Source organism: Aotus nancymaae, unplaced genomic scaffold, assembly GCF_030222135.1.
Source record: "Aotus nancymaae isolate 86718 unplaced genomic scaffold, 86718_ANA_hifiasm-v0.15.2.pri h1tg000095l, whole genome shotgun sequence".
NCBI classification, from domain to species: domain Eukaryota; kingdom Metazoa; phylum Chordata; class Mammalia; order Primates; family Aotidae; genus Aotus; species Aotus nancymaae.
Window position 1 is genome coordinate 797,337 of NW_026988510.1, and position 20,058 is coordinate 817,394.

Here is a 20,058-nt window from a genome sequence, read left to right on the forward strand (position 1 = left end):
CCAGGACTGCCTGTCCACAGTGTAAGGAGAACAGAAGAGCGAGAACACGCTGTGTAGAATCCTTCTAGAGTTTCCCCACTGCCCTAGCTTAGAGCTGTCTGACCCAAACATCATTTAGCACCTTTTCTTTTTTCTTTTTCCTAAAAAAAAAAAGCATTTTTCTGAAAGAAGCTTCTCTGGAGCACTGCCACTTGCTTCCATGGGGCTGGGCTCCGTTTCCACGATGCATGCAGCCACACCACCTGCTGTTGGGCTCCCAGCTCCCCAGGCAGGAGCTGCCTGCCCAGGTACCTTCAGCGTGTGGCCCAAGCCTGGGTGCCCCTGGTGGAGCTCCTGCTGTAGCAGCTCTTCAGTCTCCATCAGGCACTCTCAGCCTCAGTTTCCCCATTTCCGACACAATGTTTCCCCTCTGTGTTCTGCAAAGGCACCTGTGCTTCCAAATCGGTAGGGATGAGGCTGCTGTTCGCTACACCATGTGTTCACTGACCTCCTGCCCTTTAGGGTGATTATGCAGATGAGCCCTGCCGGCCGTTAGTGTGTAGGGTTAACAAGCTACATACGGATTGTGCTCGCAGAGGGGTGCCACAGAGAAGTTCAGGGTTCTCTGGGCCGGCACCTGCTCCCCTCGACTGCAGCCCTCAACAGTGCAGCTCCCCAGCTCGCTTGTCCCTTGTCTTTTAGCACATCCTCAGGGCGCTATCTCCAGAGATGGGAGTGGCGTTCCCGAGGATCACATAACATACGTCCTGAGTGTCTGTTTCCAGGCTGGACGGCGCTGCACGAGGCCTGTAACCGGGGCTACTACGACGTCGCGAAGCAGCTGCTGGCTGCAGGTGCGGAGGTGAACACCAAGGGCCTGGATGATGACACGCCTTTGCACGATGCTGCCAACAACGGACACTACAAGGTTGGCATCTCCCCTCGGCCCTTCACACTGGCCTGATCTGGCATCTGGGTGGTTCTGGAGCTTTGTCCCTGCAGCTAGCCAGTTACCTTGTGTGGGGCGCCGGAAAGCAAGTTTTTGCCACCCCTTACCCTGAAGGCCGAGCTGTGCCCTCTGTCTGCCTCCAGCTTTCCCATCCGGGGTCAGCACCTGGACGGCCTCTCAGGTTTCGCAGCGAGCGCCATCTGTGGAAGGGCTCGTATCCACTAGCCGTTTAGGTCTGGTTGGATTTTAGCAGGTGAAGGATTCCACGAAGTGGAAGGAGGCCTGCAGGAGTTGCTGCTGGTCCCCGTCACCACTGTGGGGCTGTTAGACCTGCAAGGCAGACCCACTCTCGTCTGGAATGAGGTAACACCAAGAGGTGTGGCCAGTGCATAGGACATAGGCCCAAGATTTAGAAAGTGGCCATTGTGGCCGGCCCAGGAACAGTGGGCCTGAGAGGTCTCAGCCTCTGTCAGGGGGCGAGAGAGGTTGTGGGGTCCCTGACACCCCCATCCTGCTGGAAAGCAGGGGTGCTGCCTGGAGATGGGGCGGGTCTCACTGAAGTCATCAGCAGAGCTTCGTGGAGAGCCCCTGCTTACAGGCAGGACAGCAAGGCCGGGTGCACATTGCCCTCGCCCATCAGGCTCCTCTGCAGCAAGCCCCGCCTGGCCACTGCGGGAGGTCCTGGAGCCAACACCTTGGTCTTAGGGAGCATGCTTGGGACACGGCTCGTTCCTGCAGGGTGGGGGGTGATTGAAGACTCTGTGACAAGCAGGGATCTCAGAACACTGAGTCAGTGTTTGATGTTAAAACGTGACCATTAAACTTATAGGTAAGATGATGAATGGCATTATGGTTTATTTTGTTTTTTATGGGCCCTTTCAGAGACATGAACTGGAGAAAGCTCTGTAGTGTCTGGGTTCACCCAGCAGTGCAGGGAAGGGCAGGCACGAGGGAATGGTGGTGGTGGGTGAGGGGCTGGGGCACCCAGTGCATCTTCATACTTTTCTAATTACCGCTTTTAAACTTTTGATTATGAAAAACGTCAAAGACCCTGGAATTATGGCATGGTAGGCAGGATAATGGCCCCCAAGATGCCCATGTTGTGACCCCCAGACCTTAATAGCACGTGGCCTCACGTGGCGAAATCGCCCTAGGTCATTTGGCAGGCCCTGGGCAGCCCTATGGGCCCTTAAAGCTTGAGAGCCTTTCCTGCTGAGGCTGAGAGATACCAGAAGCAGGAGAGGGTAGAGCCCGAGGAGGGCCTTACTGTGCACTGCTGGCCTTAGAGGAGGGGCCGAGGAGTGTGGTGGCCCCTAGCAGCTGGGACTGGGGACCTCCAACCCAGCCCTGCAAGAACCTGAATTCTGCCAGCAACCCTTCCATGATGGAGGAGAGGAAGGACCCAGCCCTGCCAGCACCTTGACCTCTGACCTCCAGAATTGTAAGCCTGAGGTTTTGTTGTAGTTAAAATAGAAAACTCACACACATGAGAACTCTGTGCCAATTAAACAGTATGAAATGTCCTATATGAACTGGGAATGGATTCTGTGAGCGACGAGAGTCTGTATTAAACTTTATTACAGATTCTTTGAATGCTCTAGTCTCAGACTGGACTGAAGTTGGGTTTAAATTTAATATTTGTACTTGAGTTCAGTGCGTTGCTGCTCTGGGCATAGGAAATGTAGGTTGCTGTTGAGAAGCACCTGGACAGAGCTGTGGAAACGTCACCGTGGCTGTTCATATCATTCGTGTGACCCCTTACTCTTGTAAAATCAAGCAGGGGAGAGATTATTTTATTTTCTAATGTAAATGAAAATAAAAAATAAAGCAGCTTGCAGAAACTTGGTCTTTGTTTCCTCTATTCTGTCCCCCACCCCCCATAACACGCTTCTCCCTAACCTCTTGCCTGTGCCCTCCACGACCACTCCGGCACCGCTCTGCTGAGGAGCTCACTGTTGGCGGGAGGGGAGAGCCTTCGTGAGAAGATTCCTGGGAAGTCATCTACTCGCGGCAAAGGAGAAACGGTGGAAAAAATGCAAAGGAGTCAGAGCCTTTCCGAAGGAGAGTACGGGAGGGGTGCGGGAGCCCTGGCGGCCACAGCCCTTCCCACAGAGGAGCCACAGCCTCGCCCGCCACACCCGGAGCCTCGCCAGGCAGTCCCTGTGCACTCGGCTCCCACAGCCTTGGACCGTGAGGGGCTGCTCTCGGGTCGGACCCTGGGGCTCTTGGAAGGGGCTGCAGTGTTGTACAGAGCGGTAGAGGAGCTGTGCGTCTCCAGCAGGCCCTGACGCAGGTGTTACTGTCTTGTAGGTGGTGAAGCTGCTCCTGCGGTACGGAGGGAACCCGCAGCAGAGCAACAGGAAAGGCGAGACGCCGCTGAAAGTGGCCAGCTCCCCCACGATGGTGAACCTCCTATTAGGCAAAGGCACTTACACTTCCAGCGAGGAGAGCTCGACGGGTAAGTCACGGCCACCTGAGCTGCCTGTTCTTTCATGCAGGGAAGGTAGGAGCTGCCCTGTGGTGTGTGTGCAGTGCTGCGCCTCACATCAGCTCCTCCTTGGATGCTGGGGGTTTACAGGAGCTTCTGGACTGCGGGAGACCCCGCCCAGGCGTGTCACTGCCGAAAAGCCTGCAGTCTTGCTTCTAAGATGCCAGCCCTGTCTGTGAGCCGAGCTCTGTCTGGTTTCCTGCTGCCTGTGGCTGGTTTCCATGAGTCAAGCAAAGTGCCTCTGCAGAGGCTGGGTGGGAACCTTACCCCAGGGCACATCTGCAGAGCCTCTCTCCTCTGCCATTCGGGGGAGAGCTCTTTTGAGCCTGCCTGTGACCTCTCCCTTCCTGCCTCCAACAGAGAGCTCAGAAGAGGAAGACGCCCCCTCCTTCGCACCTTCCAGTTCAGTCGACGGCAACAACACGGACTCTGAGTTCGAAAAAGGCCTCAAGCACAAGGCCAAGAACCCAGAGCCACAGAAGGCCGCGGCCCCCGTCAAGGACGAGTATGAGTTTGACGAGGACGATGAGCAGGACAGGGTTCCTCCGGTGGACGACAAGCACCTGTTGAAAAAGGACTACAGAAGAGAAGTGAAGCCCAGGAGCTTCATCTCTATACCCAAAATGGAGGCTAAAAGTTACACTAAAAACAACACGATTGCACCAAAGAAAGCGCCCCATCGCATCCTGTCCGACACGTCGGACGAGGAGGACGCCAGTGTCGGCGCAGGCGCAGCAGAGAAGCTGAGACTCTCGGCACATGCGCTCTTGCCTGGCGGTAAGACGCGAGAGCCTTCTAATGCCAAGCAGCAGAAGGAGAAAAACAAAGTGAAAAAGAAGCGAAAGAAAGAAACGAAAGGCAGAGAGGTTCGCTTTGGAAAAAGGAGCGACAAGTTCTGTTCCTCAGAGTCAGAGAGCGAGTCCTCCGAGAGCGGGGAGGACGACAGGGACTCTGTGGGGAGCTCCAGCTGCCTCAAGGGGTCCCCGCTGGTGCTGAAGGACCCCTCCCTGTTCAGCTCCCTCTCCGCCTCTTCCACCTCGTCTCACGGGAGCTCTGCCGCGCAGAAGCAGAACCCCAACCACACAGACCAGCACACCAAGCACTGGCGGACAGACAATTGGAAAACCATTTCTTCCCCAGCTTGGTCAGAGGTCAGTTCTTTATCAGACTCCACAAGGACGAGACTGACAAGCGAGTCTGATTACTCCTCTGAGGGCTCCAGCGTGGAGTCGCTGAAGCCAGTGAGGAAGAAGCAGGAGCACAGGAAGCGGGGCGGGCTGCAGGGCTGCCCCTCGGAGAAGAAGAGCCCCTTCCTCTCCAGCGCGGAGGGTGCGGTCCCCAAGCTGGACAAGGAGGGGAAGGTTGTCAAAAAACACAAAACAAAACACAAACACAAAAACAAGGAGAAGGGACAGTGTTCCATCAGCCAAGAGCTGAAACTGAAAAGTTTTACTTACGAGTATGAGGACTCCAAGCAGAAGTCAGATAAGGCGATACTCTTAGAGAACGATATTTCCACCGAAAATAAGTTAAAAGTGTTAAAGCATGATCGAGACCACTTTAAAAAAGAAGAGAAACTTAGCAAGATGAAATCGGAAGAAAAAGAATGGCTCTTTAAAGATGAGATCATGAAGGTCTCCAAAGATGAAAAATCACTGAAGAGAATCAAAGACATGAACAAAGACATCGGCAGGTCTTTCCGAGAAGAGAAGGACCGTTCGAATAAAACAGAAAAGGAGAAACCTCTGAAGGAAAAGTCTCCAAAAGAAGAAAAACTGAGACTATACAAAGAGGAGAGAAAGAAGAAGTCAAAAGACCGGCCCTCAAAATTAGAGAAAAAGAATGATTTAAAAGAGGACAAAATGTCAAAAGAGAAGGAGAAGGCTTTTAAAGAAGATAAAGAAAAACTCAAGAAAGAAAAGGTTTATCGGGAAGATTCTGCTTTTGACGAATTTTGTAACAAAAATCAGTTTCTGGAGAATGAAGACACCAAGTTTAGCCTGTCTGATGATCAGCGAGATCGGTGGTTTTCTGACTTATCGGACTCATCCTTTGATTTCAAAGGGGAGGACAGCTGGGACTCTCCAGTGACAGACTACAGGGACATGAAGAGCGACTCTGTGGCCAAGCTGATCCTGGAAACCGTGAAGGAGGACAGCAAGGAGAGGAAGCGAGACAGCAGGGCCCGGGAGAAGCGAGACTGCAGAGAGCCCTTCTTCCGAAAGAAGGACAGGGACTACTTGGATAAAAACTCTGAGAAGAGGAAAGACCAGATGGAAAAGCATAAAAGTGTCCCCGGCTACCTTTCGGAAAAGGACAAGAAGCGGAGAGAGTCCGCAGATGCCGGGCGGGACAGGAAGGACAGCCTCGAGAGCTGCAAGGAGCGCAGGGACGGCAGGGCCAGGCCCGAGGAGGCGCATCGGGAGGAGCTGAAGGAGTGCGGCTGCGAGGGCGGCTTCAAGGACAAGTCTGACTGTGACTTTGGGAAGGGCCTGGAGCCGTGGGAACGGCACCACCCTGCGCGAGAGAAGGAGAAGAAGGATGGCCTTGATAAGGAGAGGAGGGAGAAAACCAAACCAGAAAAGTACAAAGAGAAGTCCAGTGACAAGGACAAAAGCGAGAAGTCGATGCTCGAAAAATGCCAGAAGGACAAAGAATTCGATAAATGTTTTAAAGAGAAAAAAGATACCAAGGAAAAACATAAAGACACTCATGGCAAAGACAAAGAAAGGAAAGCGTCTCTGGACCAAGGGAAAGAGAAAAAAGAGAAGGCTTTCCCTGGGATTCTCTCAGAAGACTTCTCTGAAAAAAAAGACGACAAGAAAGGCAAGGAGAAGAGCTGGTACATTGCAGACATATTCACAGACGAGAGTGAGGACGACAGAGATGACTGCGTGGGGGGCGGGTTCAAGGTGGGAGAGGCTGGCGACCTGCAGAGGGTGGACGGCCTCCAGGACAAGGAGGAAGGGCGAGAGGCCTACGCCTCTGACAGACACAGGAAGTCCTCCTCTGACAAGCAGCACCCCGAGAGGCAGAAGGACAAGGAGCCCAAAGACAAGAGAAAGGACAGAGGGTCTGCCGACGGAGGGAGAGACAAAAAAGAGAAAGGCTTTGAAAAGCACAAGGAGAAGAAGGATAAAGAGTCCACAGAAAAGTATAAGGACAGGAAGGACAGAGCTTCAGTGGACTCCATTCAAGACAAGAAAAATAAACAGAAGCTCCCAGAGAAGGCCGAAAAGAAACACTCTGCTGAAGACAAGGCTAAAAGCAAACACAAAGAGAAGTCGGATAAGGAACATGCCAAGGAGAGGAAGTCCTCGAGAAGCGCCGACGTGGAGAAAAGCTTGCTTGAAAAGTTGGAAGAAGAAGCTCTCCATGAGTACAGAGAAGATTCCAATGACAAAATCAGTGAGGTCTCCTCCGACAGCTTCACAGACCGAGGGCAGGAACCGGGGCTGACTGCCTTTCTGGAGGTCTCTTTCACGGAGCCACCCATGGAGGACAAGGCCAGGGAGAGTGCCTGCCTCCCGGAGAAGCTGAAAGAGAAGGAAAGGCATAGACACTCCTCATCCTCATCCAAGAAGAGCCACGACCGAGAGAGGGCCAAGAAAGAAAAGGCCGAGAAGAAGGAGAAGGGCGACGATTACAAGGAGGGCGGCAGCAGGAAGGACTCCGGCCAGTATGAAAAGGACTTCCTGGAGGCGGACGCTTACGGAGTTTGTTACAGCATGAAAGCCGACATCGAAGATGAGCTAGATAAAACCATTGAATTGTTTTCTACCGAAAAGAAGGATAAGAATGATTCCGAGAGAGAACCTTCCAAGAAAATAGAAAAGGAACTAAAGCCTTATGGCTCTAGCACCATCAGCATCTTAAAAGAGAAGAAGAGGAGGGAGAAACACAGGGAGAAGTGGAGAGACGAGAAGGAGAGGCACCGGGACAGGCATGCGGACGGGCTGCTGCGCCACCACCACAGGGACGAGCAGCAGAAGCCCGCCACCAGGGACAAGGACAGCCCTCCCCGCGCACCGAAAGACAAGTCTAGGGACGAGGGCCCGAGGCTCAGCGACGCCAAACTGAAGGAGAAATTCAAGGACGGTGCGGAGAAAGAAAAGGGCGACTCGGTGAAAATGAGCAATGGGAATGATAAGGTAGCGCCGGCCAAAGACCCAGGCAGGAAAGAAGCCAGGCCCAGGGAAAAGCTCCTGGGGGACGGCGACCTGATGATGACCAGCTTCGAGAGGATGCTCTCCCAGAAGGATCTGGAGATCGAGGAGCGCCACAAGCGGCACAAGGAGAGGATGAAGCAGATGGAGAAGCTGAGGCACCGGTCCGGAGACCCCAAGCTCAAGGAGAAGGTGAAGCCGGCAGACGACGGGCGGAAGAAGGGTCTGGACGCTCCCGCCAAGAAACCACCAGGGCCGGACCCTCCGTTTAAAGACAAAAAGCTCAAGGAGTCGACTCCTCTTCCACCTGCTGCCGAAAATAAGCTACACCCGGGATCAGGGACAGATTCCAAAGACTGGCTCGCAGGGCCACACATGAAGGAGGCCCTGCCCGCGTCCCCAAGGCCTGATCAGAGCCGGCCCACTGGCGTGCCCACCCCTACGTCGGTGCTGTCCTGCCCCAGCTACGAGGAGGTGATGCACACGCCCAGGACCCCGTCGTGCAGCGCCGATGACTACGCGGACCTCGTGCTCGACTGCGCCGACTCCCAGCACTCCACGCCCGTGCCCACCGCTCCCGCCAGCGCCTGCTCCCCCTCCTTTTTCGACAGGTTCTCTGTGGCATCAAGCGGGCTTTCAGAAAACGCCAGCCAGGCCCCGGCCCGGCCTCTCTCCACAAACCTGTACCGCTCGGTCTCTGTCGATATTAGGAGGACCCCAGAGGAGGAATTCAGCGTCGGCGACAAGCTCTTCAGGCAGCAGAGCGTTCCCGCCGCCTCCAGCTACGACTCTCCTGTGCCGCACTCGATGGAAGACAGGGTGCCCCTGCCCCCGGTTCCCACAGAGAAGTTTGCCTGCTTGTCCCCAGGGTACTACTCCCCAGACTATGGCCTCCCCTCGCCCAAAGTCGATGCTCTGCACTGCCCGCCGGCTGCCATTGTCACTGTTACCCCGTCTCCAGAGGGCGTCTTCTCAAGTTTACAAGCAAAACCTGCCCCTTCACCCAGGGGGGAGCTGCTGGTTCCTTCTCTTGAAGGGACCCTTCCCCCGGACCTGGACGCCACCGAGGACCAGCAGGCTACGGCCGCCATCATCCCCCCGGAGCCGGGCTACCTGGAGCCGCTGGACGAGGGTCCGTTCAGTGCCGTCATCACCGAGGAGCCTGTGGAGTGGGCCCATCCCACCGAGCAGGCCCTTGCTTCCAGCCTGATTGGGAGCGCCTCTGAAAACCCTGTCAGCTGGCCCGTGGGCTCGGACCTCCTGCTCAAGTCTCCACAGAGATTCTCTGAGTCCCCCAAACATTTCTGCCCTGCGGACTCCCTCCACTCTGCTGCCCCAGGGCCCTTCAGCGCCTCCGAGGCGCCCTACCCCGCCCCTTCCACCTCCCCTGCCCCGTATACTCTGCCTGTCACTGACCCAGGACTGGAGGATGTCAAAGACGGGGTGGAAACCATCCCGACCGCCATCTCCACCTCAGAGGCAGCTCCTTACGCCTCTCCCTCCGGGCTGGAGTCCTTTTTCAGCAACTGCAAGTCACTTCCGGAAGCTCCACTGGACATGGCCCCTGAGCCTGCATGTGTCACTACTGTGGCTCAGGTGGAGGCTCTGGGGCCCCTGGAAAATAGTTTCCTGGACAACAGCCACAGCCTGTCTGCCCTTGGCCAGGTGGAGCCGGTGCCTTGGGCAGACGCCTTTGCCGGCCCTGAGGACGACCTGGACCTGGGGCCCTTCTCACTGCCAGAGCTTCCATTGCAGACAAAAGACGTCCCAGATGTTGAAACAGAACCCATAGAAGAAAGTCTTGCTCCTTCAGAAAAGATCCCTCCAGGGGCCCCTGTGCTTGTAAATGGTGGGGACATTTCCACCTTGGTGGCTGAGGAACCACCAGCGCTGCCTCCAGACCAGGCCTCCACCCGGCTCCCCACAGAGCAGGAGCCTGAGCCCTCAGAGGAGCCAAAGCTGGACGTGGTTCTTGAAGCTACGGTGGAGGCAGAGACGGTGCCCGAAGAGAGGGCCCCTGGGGATCTGGACTCCAGCACGGAGCCCCCACCCATTCCCCCTGAACAGCGCCCACTGGGGAGTGGAGACCAGGGGGCCGAGACCCAAGGACCCCCTGCTGCATCCCTCTGTACCCCTGATGGCCCCCCCTTGGACGCTGTGGCACAAGCCCAGGCTGCAGACAGTGCCAGTCCCCAGGACAACGCTGAGGCCTCCCGTGCTGCTGCCCCAGCCGAAGGCCCTCCCGGTAGCATCCAGCCAGAAGCCACAGAACCAGAAACAAAACCCACGGCCGAAGCCCCTAAGGCCCCCAGAGTGGAGGAGATCCCTCAGCGCATGACCAGGAACCGGGCGCAGATGCTCGCAAACCAGAGTAAGCAGGGCACACCCCCCTCCGAGAAGGACTGTGCCCCCGCCCCCGCCCCAGCCACCAGGGCCAAGGCCCGCAGCTCCGAGGAGGATGACGCTCAGGCCCAGCATCCGCGCAAACGCCGCTTCCAGCGCTCCACCCAGCAGTTGCCGCAGCAGCTGAACACGTCCACGCAGCAGACGCGGGAGGTGATCCAGCAGACGCTGGCCGCCATCGTGGACGCCATCAAGCTGGACGCCATTGAGCCCTACCACAGCGACAGGGCCAACCCCTACTTCGAATACCTGCAGATCAGGAAGAAGATCGAGGAGAAGCGCAAGATCCTGTGCTGCATCACGCCGCAGGCGCCCCAGTGCTACGCCGAGTACGTCACCTACACGGGCTCCTACCTCCTGGACGGCAAGCCACTCAGCAAGCTCCACATCCCCGTGGTGAGTGCGGGGCCTGGGGAGCCACTGCCTTCTCTCTCGGGTGCGTCCGGGGCACCCCAATCATGAGTTCCTCGAGTCCTTTATGTCCTGCTCCCGGCCCTTGACCTCTCTTGACCTTTTCCCACCTGAGTAGAAGGCAGAGGCCGGAAGCTACACAGCTGTTGTGCAGACCTGAGGCCCTTCCTCAAGCTGGCTCTGTGCCAGGCCTTGGTCTCCTAGTGTCTCCTCACCCTGGGTGCACCCCAGTACCACTCGTGTCGGGCTGCCCCTTCACGCCGCTCACTGTCCGCTCTCCACTCCCCCTCCACCAGGACGGCCTCAGCAGAGCCACACCCTCTGTCTTCAGCCCCCGCCCCCTTCTCCTTTGGACCCTTGTGGGTTCCCTCAGCGCCCACACCTGCACATTGGGTCCCTTCCCCTACCTCCCTGGGCTTCTAGGACAGCAGACGCTGCAGCTCCCTCTGGGCAGGGTGGTCCTACCTCTATAGTCTCAGGCGAAACGTCTCAGAACCACGCCCACTCCCTCAGCCCCTTATGTTCCATCTGGACCCAAAACAAATCCCTCTGAATGGGGCCCTGCTCTGAGCACATTCCTACATTAGGCAGCCTCCCGTGTGCATCCTCTGCCCTGGGCCGCAGGGCCTGGCTGGGGTCTCACCTCCTAGCCCATCAGTGTCTTTCCCAGCAGGCACAGGGATTCCTCACGGTGGAGCCAGAGCTTACCCATCTGTGCTTGGTGACGGCCTGAGTTGCGCGAAGCCTCCCCTGCCCTCCTGTTCTCAGGTCCCCGGGGTCCATCCGGTCCCAGCATGTGACGTTCTCCTGGCCCTTTCTTGGAGTCCCCTCCAAGACCACGCAATTCCGTTGACACAGTGCCTGGTAGATTGTGTGGTTGATGGAGCCGTCTCACTGGAGTTTGTTGTGTTATGCCCAGAACGGGCTCTTGGTCACCAACGGCCATTTCCTTGTGGGGATTCCTGGCTGCTGAAACCTGCAGGTGGTGCGAGGCACCGTTGGGCCTGCCACACGCATTGGCTCTGTGGGCCCGGGGCCTTCTCAGAGCCCTCCCCATGCTGGCCCCGACTCGGCTCAGGTACCGAGCATCCCTCAGAAGAGGACCACGGGGTCTGCTGAGCTTGCCCTGAGGGTCAGGCTGGGGTGGGGCTGCTGTCCATCAGGGAGGCTCTGCAGGACCCCAGGATCGGGCGCCTGCGGGCCCCACCCTGCTGAGCTCTGAGCTCTGTACTCTGGGAGCACAGGGGGCTTTGCACCCAGGGCGACCCTTCCCCTGGAGCCCTGACCCTAGCTGTCCCCGGGGAGGCTCGTCCACAGGAAACAGAGCCTGCGGTTGGGTCGCGACATTCAGAAAAACCTGCCCTAGGATCTGTCCTCAGTAAGACCTTTTGTACTTTGTCTTTGCTGCTGTTGTTTCTTGTTGTAATGTGTCAAAACAGTAGTCTGACAGCTGTAGAAAATTTGGAAAATACAGGGGGAAAAAGCCACCAGAATCCTGCCAATCAAAGTAATCCTGGGAATGTTCTGTGCATCTCCCACCTGGTCTTTTTTAGTTCCCCCCAGACTTGAGACCAAGGCAGGCAGAGGCGCCAGGAGCGGCCAGAGGCCCCCACCGCTCCTGCTGCTGGTGGCCCTAGGGCCGAGCCGGAGGAAGGGGCGGTGCCGTTAGAGTGCGCATCGGTCCCACCTTGGAGGGGGCCCACAGAATCTCTGCCACAGACGGGCAGGTTGCAGCTCAGCTGAAAACCCACACCCAGAACCCCCACTAGGGGGCTGGGCTTCTCAAGTCGGGGTAGAGACCGTGGTGAACAGTGAGGTCTGTGGACTAGCGAGACTTAGCTGAATTTTTTAATCATTAATTTTGAACTGATTTTACTTGGGCGGAAAAGTTCAAAGGCAGCAGAGACAGGTTTGGCGCCTGCCACACGTCCATCCTCCTCTGAATGTGCCTGGGGAGCCCTGCAGGTGACGAGGCTCTCCTGTGCGCCGTCTCCTGGTGGGCCCTTCTGGGAGTGGCGGGCAGCAGTGTGGTCAGATGCCCCATGCCTGGCCTGCGATGACGACTGTTAGGCAGGAGCCCACTGGCGTGAGGTGCGGCCTCCTGCTCCTGGTGTCCTACGTGGTGTCACCTGGAGACCTGGTCGGGCCCGTCCACTGTGAGCTGAGGGCTCTCCCTCTGCGGTGGGTGTGTGTCTTGGGGAAGCGATGTGGAGACGGTGGAAGCCTGTTTCTCCGAGACCGCTGCCCATGCACATGGCAGTCACTACTGTGCCCTGGGCCTCTGTGTCCCTCTCCTGCATTTGCTCACTGGAGCTCTGCTGGCAGGAGCCGCCGCCCCTTCTGCCTGCAGGTGCCCAGCGTCACCAGCGTTTGGTCTCCTGCTGTGAGTCGTCCAGCCTTGGCTGTCAGGAGCTCTTCCTGGTGCCCTCTTCTGCGTCCACGTACCCATCTGCCCCCAGCACTCCCGTTTCTGGCTGGCCCCCTCTATGTTCTAGCTGTTCTTGGCCACCCCTCTCCCACTCTGCCATCACCACGTGGCCCCACCTGTACAAAACGGTGGGTCCCGGTGGGACTGCTGCAGGCCCCCTGAGCACAGGGCCATGCTTTCCGTGTCTGCTTTGGAAACGTCACTCCCTGTAGGCCTGAGGTCTGCCCTGCACCACGGTCCTCAGCCTGGCCCCATGCCCCTGTGTGTCCCTTTTTTCTGCAGGAGAGCAAGCCTTCATCGGCTGGGCGTGGTGGCTCATGCATCAGCACTTTGGGAGGCCAAGGCAGGCAGATCACGAGGTCAAGAGACTGAGACCATCTTGGCCAACATCGTGAAACCCCTTCCTTACTAAAACACAAAAAATTAGCCAGGCACGGTGGTGCACGCCTATAATCCCAGCGACTCGGGAGGCTGAGGCAGGGGAATCGCTTGAACCTGGGAGGCGGAGGTTGCAGTGAGCCTGAGATCGCACCACTGCACTCCAGCCTGGATGACAGAGTGAGACTCCGTCTCAAAAACAAACAAACAAAAAAAACAGTCCTAGGCCTCGTCCTAATGTTCTCTGCTGTCTTTACTTCCTCATTCACTTCCCAGCGTGCCTGTAGTTTCGCTGACCCACCCTGTGAGGACCCTTCCGCTGGTGGGAGTGCAGTGCCTACTCACCACGCCTCCAGCCGCAGCCCCACTGCGCTCCATGGGGACCTGGGCCAGTGTGCTCTTATCTCTCCCGAGCCACCCCAAGACCAGAGGCTTGGTTGTCAGCCTTCATATTCCACTGTGGGCATTGCACCCTGGTTGAAGCTGATTTGGGGTGTGTGGACCCTCCCTGTGAACACAGGAAGCTCAGCCTTCCCCAGCCCGCTCCTGCTGTCTTGCTGTATTCCTTCCACAGAGTTGGGTGCTCACGAGCCTGTGCTTCATGCCCTCTTTGGGCACGCCACAGGTACTGTCCTGTGCCTCTCCCTGCACTCCATCCCCTCCCCACATGGTGTCGTACGGGGCACCGTGCAGGTGCCCGCTCTCCCGTGTCCTGCACTTCGGTGGTGTGTCTGTTGCTGGGACTGGAGGGGGTCTCCAGGGCAGGCTTCTAGGAGTGGGGAGGCCGAGTAGGGGCTTCCCTGAGCTCCAGTCTGTTAGTGCAGTGCCCCAGCCAACCCCCCACTCACCTTTTACCTGCAGATCGCGCCCCCTCCCTCCCTGGCGGAGCCCCTGAAGGAGCTGTTCAAGCAGCAGGAGGCAGTCCGGGGAAAGCTGCGCCTGCAGCACAGCATCGAGCGGGTAAGTGCGCCAGCATGGGCAGGGGTGGCCGTGGCCAGGGTGTCCACGGTGCAGGCTCCTGGGGCTGTCTTGTCGGGACAGGGGGGCCTAGGGCGTGGTTGTGTCCCGGCTCACCTGGCTCCTCTCCTCCAGGAGAAGCTGATCGTGTCCTGTGAGCAGGAGATTCTGCGGGTTCACTGCCGGGCAGCCAGGACCATCGCCAACCAGGCAGTGCCATTCAGCGCCTGCACGATGCTGCTGGACTCTGAGGTCTACAACATGCCCCTGGAGAGCCAGGTAGGGCCATCTGCAGGTCACACTCAGGAGTCTAAGCACCCGAACACCCCCCCCCCTCCCCTTTACAGATTCTGTACTTTGACCAGGAGCTTCCCAGGTGCCCCTGTGCCCGGTGCCTTGCAGGGCCTGCAGAGTCCTTTGTGTACCTCTAGCCTTGGGTGAGCCTCAGAAAGGAGCCAAGAAGGCTGGAGCCGAGAGTGGACAGCTCTCCTCACGGGCAGGGCCCTGGGCCTCTGGGCTGGGCCTCAGCAGCTCAGTCCCTTCGTGCTCCTTAGACTTCTGAAACACTTGTCCATGCAGTTGGAGCAGCTGCCCCTACCTCTCGCAGGTTTCAGGGCTGGCCTTATTTTCCGTTTAAACTGCTGGGCTTCACCTGCAGCTCTCAGGCACCCCAGGGGCTGTCCTGTGGGGACACCCACACCTAGATGCGCAGCTCTTCTCAGCCAGGATGGACCTGGCCCAGGGTCCCAGAACCACAGTCCCTGTCCTGCCCATCTGCTGTGGGGCTCCACTCACTCCTGCCCCTCCCCTACCTTTGACCTGTTCTATCCACTGGGACGTAGGATGTGGGCGGCCAGGGCCCTGTGCTCTCCCCTGGGCAGCTCTTTGTGTGTGCCTGCAAGTGACCCATGTGCTGGGGCCTCCTGCCCTAGAAATCGTTCTCCAGCCACCACTGATCTGTCCATGTGGGCCCCATGGACCCCTGGCCCCCCCATCGCCTGCCCTGCATCAGCCCCTCCCTCCTCTTCAGAGGCCCTGCGCTCAGGTCGTGGGCTCCCAGGGCCCCAGGCCCCACATCCTACATAGGGGATGCGCCTGGAACCATGCCCGCCTTGATGTTCAGACCTCGCACCAACACTCATAACGTGTGCCCCTCCCATGACGCCACCTAGCCCTGGGCACTCTGAGCAGCACCAGGCTTTGCTGTGTCAGGTGACAGGCAGGCTCTCCGCGACGTTCACTTGGAAATATCGCTTAGTGCATTAAAGATCTTGCTTTCTCTGGGGATGTATTTTATCAACGTCCCTTGTTTAAACATTCTACACAGTGACAGATTTTCTTTAAAGAAAACATGAGTTGGAGCAAACGATGCTTTGGGGGCTGGATGCTGAAAAGTGTGGGTTCTCGCACCCACTGAAGGCTGTGATGGACCGGCGGTCAGGACAGCACTGTGCAGACCGAGCTCTGTGGAGCAGAAACGAGCAGAACCAGCTGGGGCCTCTCACGCAAACCTTCCAAGGAAGCACGCTTCCCTTCATTTCTCATGGGGAGTGGGGTGTCCACCCCTCAGTCATTTATCCTTTGAGTTAAACAATCCAGTTAAAATACACAGTTCAGTTGCTGTTGCTACAGTCATCCTGGTGTGTCCTCAAGCAGGAGGTTTTACTCATTCTTCCTTTTAGTACCCATGAACCATTTCTTCCTCCCTGCCCAGCCTCTGGTAACCCTCGTCCTGCTCTCTCTGTCCGTGACTTCACTTGTCAAGTGAGAGCATGTGATGTTTGTCTTTCTGTGCCTGGCTTATTTTACCTGACATGATGGCCTCCAGTTCCATCCACGCTTTTGAAAATGACAGGCTCTCCTTTTTTGTGGCTGAATAGTACTCCGTTGTGTGTGTGCCACATTTTCTTTATCCATCCATCTGTTGATGGGCACTCGAGTTGCTTCCAGGTCTTAGCTACTGTAAACGGAGTTGCATCAAATATGGGAGTGCAGGTTACTCTTAGATACACTGAGTAGTGCTCGCTCTGTCACCGAAGCTCAGTGCGGTGGCGCAGTCTCAGCTCACTGCTGCTTCTGGCTCTCTCCCCAGCAGTGGGATTGCTGGATGCTATGGTAGCCCAATTTCTAGTATTTTGAGGAACCGCCAAACCGTTCCGTAGCGGCTGTATTCACTTACGTTCCCACCAGCCGGGCACGAGGGCTCCTTTTCTCCACGCCGTCGCCAGCATCTGTGATCGCCTGTCTTTTGGATACAGGCCGTTTTAACTGGGTGAGACGATAGCTCATTGTAGTTTTGATTTGCGTTTCTCCGACGAGCGGTGATGCAGAGCTTCCCTTCAGATGCCTGTTCCCCATTTGTGTGTCTTCTTTGAGAGATGTCGATTCAGATCTTTTGCCCATTTTTTGATCAGATGATTAGACTTTGTTCGTACAGAGTGGATGACGTGCCTTACAGGTTCCGGTTACGAATCCTCTGTCCGATGAATGGTTTGCGGTGTTTCCCTCATTCTGTGGATTCCCTGTCACGGCGCTGACCGTGTCCTTTGTTGTGCACAGCTTTTCAGCTGGACGTGATCCCAGTTGTCCTTGTTTGCTGTGCTTACCTGTGCTTGTGGGGTATGCTCGAGAACTTGTTGCCCAGACCAGTGTCCTAGAGATTTACCCCAGTGATGTTTTCTTGTGGTAGTTTTCATGGTTTGAGGTCTTAGATTCCAGCCTTTAATCCATTTTGGCTTTATGTTTGTATATGGTGAGAGATGGGGTCTAGTTTCAGTCTTCTCTGTGTGGCTGTCCATTGCCCCCAGCACCGTTTATGGAAGAGACCGTCCTTGGCCCCTTTGTGGAAAGTGAGTTCCCTGCAGTTGTGTGGGTTTGTTTCTGGGTGTGTTGATGTCGATGCTCTACATGTTCTGAGAAGCAGATGATGTCGTCAGGTTCACTGTGAACCCTCTGCTGTGTTACTGAGCCCACTGAAAAAGGGGAGGGAGCCCAGACATTTTATCTGTCTGTCCCTCACCAGGACACAGGGACGATGACGTACCTAGAAAGTCTCACCCAGGAGACTTTGTTAATGTATTGAATATACATTGAATGATTGGATGATGAGATTTTTTTCGTATAGAGTGGATTACACGCGGGCTGAGCCCTGCCTGTCGCATGGGGCAGGGCTGGGGACCAGCTCAGAGGCGGGGCCTGCAGCCTCCCGGTGCTTAGGAGACAAAGGCCCAACCGCCTTCACATGCATTTTAAGGAAGCTGTTTGGGGAGAAGGGGCAGGTCCTGCCTTCTGTGCCTTGAAGGTCATTAAACGTGTGGGCGGTGGAGTGAGGCTGCCCCTTTGGTTTTTCCCTTGAGAAAGGTCATTGTAGCATCGCCCAGGCTGGTGCCACTTCCCGTGGTGGTCTCCGGGTCTTCCGATGAAACACCTGTGTTTGGTTTCCACAGGGCGACGAGAACAAGTCAGTGCGTGACCGGTTCAACGCCCGCCAGTTCATCTCCTGGCTCCAGGACGTGGATGACAAGTACGACCGCATGAAGGTCGGTGCTGCGCTTCCCCCACAGCTCGGCCCGGCACTCCAGGTGCCCCTGGGGACAAGGGAGGCTGCTGCCCAGTAACAATTTCAGATTCTCTTAACCTGGCCCATGCTTGCAGGGAGGCGAGGTCCTGCCCCTGCACGTGGCCTCCTGAGTCTTCCCTTCTGCCCAGGTGTGCAGGAAGCGGCTCCTGTCACCAGCTCAGCAGGGCCCTGGTGGGGCCGGCGGGACGAGGAGACCACACCGGCTGCACACATGGCAGCTTCTGTCTGAAAACGGTGACCTTCGGGCCCTTTTCTCCAGCCAACTGCAGAGGCATTTCAGACCTCCTGGGGCTGCCCTGTGAGCCCCCCGTAAAGTCTCAGCGTTTGCCCTCCACTCTCTGGAAGCATGGGCCAGGGCAGCGGGCAGAGGCGGGGTAGGCGCTGGGAAGGGCAGCACACCCTCGGTCCCAGTCGCTAGGGCTGCTCATCCGGACACCCAGAGGATGCACTAAGGAGCGGTGGAAAGTGGCAACTTGCCAAGTCACAGAACCACAAAGTGAGCGTCACGCTGCAGTCGCCCGCCAGGCCTGGAGCAGGCGGCCCCGGCTACCTGCAGTATGAGGCTCAGCACCTCTCAGGTCCCTGAACCAAGCACCCGTGTGTCGCGCTGCAGCTCTCAGAAGGCGCTGGTATGCGCGCAGATGAGAACCAGCAGCCCTACCTGGTGGGAGCCGCGAGTACTTGGGAGGCGCGGCCCTTGGGGGCTTGTGCTGAGGCAGGAGCTCAGGTCTGAGCTGTAACCGGCCCCAAGATGACGGTGCGTGAAGTCGCTCACATCACACCACGCCCTCCCTAGGCCCCTAGGCCCCTTCTAACTGAAGCTGTGAGAAAAACTGACTGAAAGCTCCAAAAACACACACACAGGGAAGACTTTCCTATAAGAAGATAAATAAATGTTTGACTACATTAATAGGACTTTGGGCCAGGCACAGTGGCTCCCCCTGTAATCTCAGCACTGGGAGGCCAAGGAGGGAGGATCACCTGAGGTCAGGAGTTTGAGATCACCCTGGCCAACACGGTGAAAACCAGTCTCTACTAAAAATACAAAATTAGCTGGGCATGGTGGCACGTGTCTGTAATCCCAGGTACTTGGGAGGCTGAGGCAGGAGAATTGCTTGAACCCAGGAGGGCAGAGATCGCAGTGAGCTGAGATCACGCCATTGCACTCCAGCCTGGGCGACAAGTGAAAGTCTGTACGATACTTTAAATACGTTAATGAATTAGATACAGTTTAAATTGTAGACATTCAGTACATTAACAGTGCCACTTAGGTTTAGTAGCATCAGTGTAAAAAGAACGCTTACCAACTAGTGAGAAAAATGGTGCACCGAAAAATAATTTATATAGAGGCTCCACAAAGGAGATAAAATGACCAAACCTTAATGAAAAGATCTTCACTATAATCATCATTAATGTCAGAACCATAAATTACGCAAGCGCTCATGTAACGGTGCTGTGCGGGGTTGCAGGGGGCAGTATCACTGCAGTATAGGAGAAGTTACAGTTCTGTTTTTATCAAGTAAACTGACAGTATCAAATTTCAAAATGCTGTCACCACCTCACCTAGCTATTTCACCTTAGTCATTTAAAACTGAGGGATCTGGCCAGGTGCCGTGACTCACACCTGTAATCCCAACACTTTGGGAGGCCGAGCAAGCGGATTACGTGAGGTCAGGAGTTCGAGACCAGCCTGGCCAGCATGGTGAAATCTCGTGTCTACTAAAAATAGAAAAGTTAGCCGGGTGTGGTGGTGGTGCCTATAATTCTAGGAGACTGATGCATGAGAATCACTTGAACCAGGGAGACGGAGGTTGCAGTGAGCTGATAGATACATGCTAAGAGAAACGTAGAGACAGCTACGTACCGCACTGCGGCTGGCCGGCACTGCAAAACCCTGTCGGTACACAGATTAACTGGGCATGGTAGCACCTGTAATCCCAGCTACTCGGGAGGCTGAGGAGGGAGGATCCCTTGAGGACAAGGCTGCAGTGAACCATGACTGCGCCACTGCACTCCAGCCTTGAGACCCTGTCAAAAAAAAAAAACCCCAAAGATTCTCCTGTGACATATCGGCACTCCCTGGGCCATGCTTAAATTCCTCCATGAGTTCCCAAAATATGTCCGACCCCAGTCTGGCCCTTACATGCACTCTTAAATGGCATCGTTTCTACTATAAATACAAGTCACACTATCATCACTGGCCATAAATACTCATCAGAGTAGAAAGCACAAAGCTGTTTGATTCTAATCAGAGCAGTGGCTGCCGGAGGTGAGCCGCAGGCCGACCCAGAGCAGCGGGCAGGGACCTCAGGCGGGGGT

The 20,058-nt window shown here is 56.4% G+C and overlaps 1 protein-coding gene across 6 annotated transcripts in view; it reads left to right on the forward strand.

Annotated features, from left to right (window-relative positions):
* ANKRD11 (ankyrin repeat domain containing 11) overlaps nucleotides 1-20,058 on the forward strand; it is a 225,046-nt gene that overhangs the window by 203,676 nt on the left and 1,312 nt on the right. For all 6 annotated transcript variants that reach the window (XM_064369922.1, XM_064369925.1, XM_064369924.1 and 3 more), the window contains 6 exons: nucleotides 765-907; nucleotides 3,239-3,386; nucleotides 3,777-10,381; nucleotides 14,064-14,162; nucleotides 14,295-14,438; nucleotides 17,606-17,698. In XM_064369922.1, the coding sequence (XP_064225992.1) occupies nucleotides 765-907; nucleotides 3,239-3,386; nucleotides 3,777-10,381; nucleotides 14,064-14,162; nucleotides 14,295-14,438; nucleotides 17,606-17,698 (7,232 nt within the window). The remainder of the gene's footprint in view (nucleotides 1-764; nucleotides 908-3,238; nucleotides 3,387-3,776; nucleotides 10,382-14,063; nucleotides 14,163-14,294; nucleotides 14,439-17,605; nucleotides 17,699-20,058) is intronic.